We start from the raw sequence: 7002 nt of genomic DNA on the forward strand, positions 1-7002 counted from the left end.
TCTGGCCTCACCCCACCGATTCCTGCAAAGCAAACCTCCAGCTAGAAAGAAACCTTAACTACTTTCCCCAAAGCTCACAATGACTTAAAAGCTTTCTGCACCACCACTCACCATCTTCTTACACTTCGAAGATCTCATCAGAAATGGCAGTCTCCTAATGGTCCAAATGAAGGTGACCTGGGCACCCGGTGAGGGGGTCATTCGGGGTTTCTGCCTGCTGCTGCCATCAAACTGAGAAGAGCTGCTTCACCACATCATCCTGAGTCTCTTTCCCAGCACTAAGTCTTTTGTCCTCATGCATGTGCTTCCTTGCTGGGTGTGCTCACGTTCCTTGGGGACTTCTTCCATGAGAAAAAGATATTTAACTGTCCAATAAAGTGGCTAAGTTGAAGTGACACGCTTTTCTCATTGCCCTGTTAACGTCATATTCTCATCAGCTAACTTGGTTTGCCTTTGAAAGCAACGTCATTCATTGGTCTATCCAACAAGCTTTATTAGACAGCCATTAGCCAGGGACTGTGTTAGGCTATAGGAACGAAAGGACGTATGTCTCAGTCCTTGTTCTCAGGGAGCTCACTATCAGGATGGGGGTGGGGGAGACAGATAGGCAGACAGACAGTTACTTCATTGCCTTGTGCTAAGTACTTGGAGAGAGGCAAACATAGGGCAGTTTGAACCCAGCAGGCAGGAGGAGATATAGGGAAGAGTTTGGGGAGTGTGATACTGAAGCTGAGTCTTTCAGCACAAATAAGAATTAACCAGTTCAAAACCAGAAAGGTGGCTGTTTTCCAGGCAGGGGAAACATAGAAATGAATGGGGCTGTGAGCACACCATTCATTAGGGAGGCTTGGGCAGAGGTGTGCTTAGAGGCAGGTGAGCTCTGAGGTCAGCTAAGTAGACAGTGACCTGCCTTATCAGGCCTTGTAAGTTAGACAGAGACATTTTATTTTTATTTTTATTATTTTTTTCCTAATCAAAATACCTTTTTTTAAAATTAATTTATTTATTTTCAGAAAAAATAGTATTCATTATTTTTTCACCACACCCAGTGCTCCATGCAATCCGTGCCCTCTATAATACCCACCATCTGGTACCCCAACCTCCCACCCTCCCCTGTCACTTCAAACCCCTCATTTTAGTTTGGTGCAGGGCTGACATGAAGGCATTTCAGGGCCATATGTTGGGCAGTGACATGAAGAGCACCTGGTTTGGGTATGTCCCTCTGTCCTTGGTCTAGAGAACTGAGTGAAGGAACATGGACTTGGATGTAAGGAGAATGGGAGCAAGCCAATGGCTTTGGGGTTCACAGTGGGATAAAACAAGTGGGAGGGCACCCTTACAATAAGGCAGATAACCTGGATTTCTTGTGCTGTCAGCCCATTTCCTACCCATCTACCTCCTGCCAACCTCTCTGCTGCCACCTAGGGTCTTCTGCATCTGCCTTCTGCCAACCAACTTGCACCCAGACTTTCTACATACCCAGCCTGGGCAAAATGCCTTGGACTTTATGTTTTCCTAGTCTCTGCAGGGCACGCTCCTTGTGTAAACTCCATTCACACTTCCTTCCAATCCTAAGGACTGAGTCTCTTCAAAGTAGTCGCTTAGTGATGGCATAAAGGGCTATCCCTAGGCCTCAAAGTGCAGTGAGGGTGGACCAGGGCTTCTCAGCTTCAGTGTTATTGACATTTTGGGCTGAATAGTTCTTTGTCATGGAGACCATCACTTTCACATTGTAGGATATTAAGCAGAATCCCTGACCTTTACCAGCTAAATGCTGGGAGAATCCCCTGAGTGTGATGATCAACAATGTCTCCGATTAACAAACATCCCTGGGGATAAGGAGCAAACTTGACCCTGTTTGAGAACCACTGGGTTATACAGTGGCAGAGGGAGAAACTCAAAGGTGGAGCTTAACCAGTACATTGGTGTCAGGATTACTGTCTCATCAGGCTCAGGTCATGATCTCAGGGTCCTGGGATCAAGTCCCGCATCGGGCTCTCTGCTCAGTGGGGAGCCTGCTTCCCTCTCACTCTCTGCTTGCCTCTCTGCCTACTTGTAATTTCTCTCTCTGTGTGTCAAATAAATAAATAAAATCTTTAAAAAAAATCTCTGTCCCAAGCACAGTCCTAGTGATTCATGTGAATCATAGCAATTCCGTGAAGTAAGATTTCTTTCCCTCTGTTTTATAAGATGAATATGAGCAACAATCCAAGGGCCCAAAAACAGAGACAAGAAAATTGTGGTATAGTCACACAATAAATACAATACTGCAGTGAAAACAACTGGACAGGGATGCCTGGGTTGTGCAGTCGATTAAGCATCTGCCTTTGGCTCAGATCATGATCTCAGGGTTCTGGCATCGAGTCCTGCATTGGGCTCCTTGCTCAGCAGGAAGCCAGCTTCTTCCACTGCCTGCTGCTCCCCCTGCTTGTGCTCTCTACTTCTGACAAATAAATAAAATCTTAAAAAACCCAAGACCACCTCCCCTGCCAAATAAACCCCTACAACTGGACAATAGCCATATGCAAAACAAGGGTGAACCTGACCAGAATAGAGGTGATACAAACAAGCCTCAAGACCACATATATGTTTAAACCTCAAAAACAACACTCATACGTACATGCATATACATATGTATGAGTATACACACATGTACACATATGCACACACACATACAAATGTATACCTAACATATATTCACAAAGGAATGTTAAACACAGAATTCAGGATAGCCACAGGGAGTGAAAAACATACAAAAGTAACATACCAGTTAAATATATATAACATGCAGAACATAGGGTTCTGTCCAAAGTTTGTGTTTTTTATGCATCATGATTCTTGATGCGATCACAACAGTCCTTGGTGGTATACCAGATGTCTTTAGTGCCTTGAGACACAGTAAAATGAAATATGTCCTTCTTTTTTTCATCTTTATTGAGGCGTCATTGACAAAACTGTAAGGTACTTGAAGTGTCCACGATGAGGATTTCATATACATAATATATCATGAAAAGATTCCTCCCATCTAATTAACACATCCATCAAATCATATTTTTGAGAGGGAAGCATGTGAGAACATTTAAGTTCTTTTAGTAAATTTCAGTTATGCACTACAGTGTTATTAGCTAGAGTGACTATGTTATATATAAGATCCCCATACTATACTCATCTTATAGCTGAAAGTTTGTACCACTTTTTTGTTTGTTTGTTTCTAGGTGATTTTTAAAAAATATTTTATTTATTATTTTTAAAATTTCTTTTCACTGTTCCAGAATTCATTGTTTATATACCACACCCAGTGCTCCATGCAATACGTGCCCTCCATAATACCCACCACCAGGCTCACCCAACCTCCCACCTGCCTCCCCTCCAAAACTCTCAGATTGTTTCCCAGAGTCCACAGTCTCTCATAGTTCATCTCTCCCTCCAATTTCCCCCAACTCCCTTCTCTTCTCCAGCTCCCCATGTCCTCCATGTTATTCCTTATGCTCCACAAATAAGTGAAGCCATATGATAATTGACTCTTTCTGCTTGACCTATTTCACTCAGCATACCATTTACCAATCAGAGAAAAATGGGTGTAAAAATGGGTTGCTTTAAGATGGGATTGGGAGGGAGACAAACCATAAAAGTCTCACAAAACAAACAGGGTTGCTGGGAGGAGGGGGATAGGGAGCAGGTGGTTAGGTTATGGACATTGGGGTGGGTATGTGCTATGGGGAGTGCTGTGAAGTGTGTAAGCCTGATGATTCACAGACCTGTACCCCTGGGGCAAATAATACATGATATGTTAATAAAAAACGGGCTGTTTTAAAAACAATAAAAGTGGTAGGTATGAGCATGGGGATTGATAGTTTTCCAGGTTGGGGTTGACATTGTTTCTCAAATATATTCATGTTCCCATTATGACTTCTATTTGGTGAGACCAAAATATTTCTTCTGAAAGTTGAGAGCTTTGGGATGTAGATAGGAATAAAACGGAGTGCAAGTTTGTACCACTTGTGATCCCTGAAGTTTGCAAGGTGCCAAAATGACTAGTGATGAGTTGGACGGCAAAAGAAATGGTCGGTGCTGTGGTAGAAAAGCAATGGTAGAAAAAAAAAAGGCATTTGAATGACAAGGGTGAAGATTTCCCAGGCATCATTCTGATCAGAAAAGTTTTCCTTCCTTTTAAAATGAGGGTAAGGAAGAGGGCGCCAAGGAGAAGTACTGGTACTTTGAAAAGTACCTTCCAGAATTTCCAACATTTTTAGTAATTGTGAGGCAGTTAATAAAAATAAAAATAACCTGAGCAACAGCAATGTGGTTGATTGATAAACTCTCAGTACTTTGAATACTTGGGTAATGAACTAACACATCCCACAGAGTGAGTTAGTAGCCAGAAAATGGCACTAGCCCTATTGGGATCCTAAGGCCATGATCTTTCTATTCTGTTGTGAATCTCTGGTGTGAACTGGATCAGACATGGACCATGTGGGATGCTGAAGATGACTGGTGACACAGAGCCCGGGCGAGCCTAGAGAAAGAGGGGAAGAGTTAGGACAACCAATGCCTCATAAGTCCCTCTTGGGTGATTTAACACTAAAATTATTTTGCAGTGATGTCCTAATATAGCTATTGGTTGTTGTAGTTTTATATTTATAGAATTTATATGTTGTGAACTCCATAATATGATTTAATCCTTGGTAAAATATTTTGTAGTTATTAAAATTTCCACATTAAAAGATTGTCTTTGGGTGTATGGATAAGTAGAGGTAAGAACTCATACTGGTTTAATCGAGTCACTGTACTGGATGAATGGCCTCTAGCATAGGGCCTGGGCCACCGGCCCAAGAGTCAGCATACTGCTATACAAATGTCAGTCTTCAGTCATTGGGTTATAGTCATTTTCTTCCACTCCAAAGTTAGGAGGTCTAACAGGTGATTAAGACCAGAGGTTTTGGGGTCTGCCCAAACTAGGTTTGGACCTTATTTCAACATTTTATTGCTTGCAAAATTTTGGGAACAGGATTCAAACTCTTTGAGTTAGTTTTGCTATACCTCTAACATAGTAGTGAGAATCATACCTTCTACTTAAGGTCATTGCAAGATTCAATGAAAAATGAAGTCAATGACTTGGTATATAGTAAGTATGCTATAAATGGAAGGGAAACCTTTCCTACTACTACTGTTGCTGTTATTTTTAGTGGTACTAATAAAACGAAGTTTCAGGAAAACCAAATGGGAAGAAGATTCTTAGAGGTGGAGATATTGAAGTGCCCTTGGGTTGCACTGCCTGGTTTTCTATTCACCATCTCGTACATCACCCTCTTTCAACTGGGTCAAGGCTTCATTTCCTGATCATCTAAATGGTGCAGAACTGCATTCCTGGAGGAAGAACAGGCTGCTTTGGCTGGGCTGAGGCCTCCTGATGAGAGGTTAGTTCAGAAAAAGGCCTGCTTCAGGGCAGCTGGAGAACAACCTGTAAAAGAGACAGCTCATCCCAGAGCAGGAACCATCAAGGAATCCAAACTCAGCAAAGAGAACTCTCAACTCAACTGACAAGTTTTTAAAGTGGGGACAATATCTATCCAGGCTCATGAAGCCTGCTAATCAGATGTTTGTAGGCAAATGAGTAGAAACAATAACAAGGAAAGATGCTCTAAGTTGTACCAACACCCCTAGTGAAGGACTATATAAGCCCCCATGTATTAGATGTCTTTCGCACTCAGGTATACTGAGTTTGCAACTTCCTAGCAAGGTTAACACCAGTGCCATGGGGGACAGCTGTTGTCCCGGAACCACCATGGCCATTCCAGCTGTGCCCACTTTCATGTGCTCAAATGGTGGTGGCTTCCGAAATGGTATTTGCTTGCCTAGTTCCTGCCGGAGCAGAACGTGGCAACTGATCACATGCCAAGAAAATTGTCAGCCATCCAGCAGTACCCCAAGTGTCTGTGAACCTGCTTCTTGCCAACCTACCTGCCTTCCAGCAACTTCTTGCGTTGGTTTTGTCTGCCAACCCATTTGCTCCTGCACAGCCAGCTATGAATCTGGAACTGGTCAGTCTCCTTGCCTGGTTAGCTCATGCCAACCCTCCTGCACGGAATCTACCAGTTGTCAGGCAAATTGCAACGAAGCCAGCCTTGACCAGCAAAGCTCCTGCCAAGAACCTGTCTTTGTGTCCAGATCATGTCAGTCAGCTTGTGGCCAATCGGTCTGCTGTGACACTGTGTCCGGCCAGCCATCCTGCTCTGAGGTAACTTCCTGTATTGAAAATTCTTGCCCACCAACCATCTGTGCAGCTTGTCCATGCCAGCCAACTCGTTGCCAGGCAGGTTCTTGTCAACCCATTAATGGCGAAGATCAGCTCTGCAAATCAACTTATTACCAACCCATCTGCTACATTCTCAAGACTTGCCAGTTGGTTCCCTGCATGCCTGTTCCCTGCCAGCCATCAACTTGTATGTTAAGTTCTTGCAGTCCTACATGCTGTGTGTCCTCACCTTGCCAGCCACTTCACTGCCAACCAATGTCTTCTATATCCTTCATCTGTCAGCCAGTGGCTAACTGCCAGCTCCCATGTTCTGTAAACAACCCTTGTAAACGAGTTTCCTGTGGCACTGTGCTTTCCAGCCAACCACCTTGTGATGGATCCACTTCTTGCAACCAAGGTGGCTGCAAATCTCCTTCCTGCCAACCAGCTTGCTGTGTGACAGGTTTAGGCAAATCATCCAGCGGTGGCTGCAATTGCTTTCAGCCAACTGCCCCAAGTCTCTGCAAAGCCAACACCTGCTCGCCAACTTCCTGACCACCAGTCACGAATCCAGCTTCCGTAAGGCAAGGCTTCACTGATGCAGGACCCTTCCCATCTACTCTGAGGTCTGCCACTATCTGCAAGTGCATTGCCACCCCATGGTGCTCTCTTCTGGCTGAGGGCAAATTCTATCTGTGTGCTAACTTCATTTTGAGTCCAGCCCCACATTCTCACCAGGTGCTGATGAGGAAATTTGTCCAGCCACT

The 7002-nt window shown here is 43.9% G+C and overlaps 1 protein-coding gene across 1 annotated transcript; it reads left to right on the plus strand.

The window, feature by feature from the left end:
- Positions 1 to 5755: 5755 nt before the first annotated feature.
- Positions 5756 to 6790, plus strand: KRTAP29-1 (keratin associated like protein 29-1). The gene has a single exon (XM_059380229.1). The coding sequence runs from the start codon at positions 5756 to 5758 to the stop codon at positions 6788 to 6790; it is 1035 nt and encodes a 344-aa protein (XP_059236212.1).
- Positions 6791 to 7002: the final 212 nt, after the last annotated feature.

The sequence above is a fragment of the Mustela nigripes genome, chromosome 16, assembly GCF_022355385.1.
Source record: "Mustela nigripes isolate SB6536 chromosome 16, MUSNIG.SB6536, whole genome shotgun sequence".
NCBI classification, from domain to species: Eukaryota; Metazoa; Chordata; class Mammalia; order Carnivora; family Mustelidae; genus Mustela; species Mustela nigripes.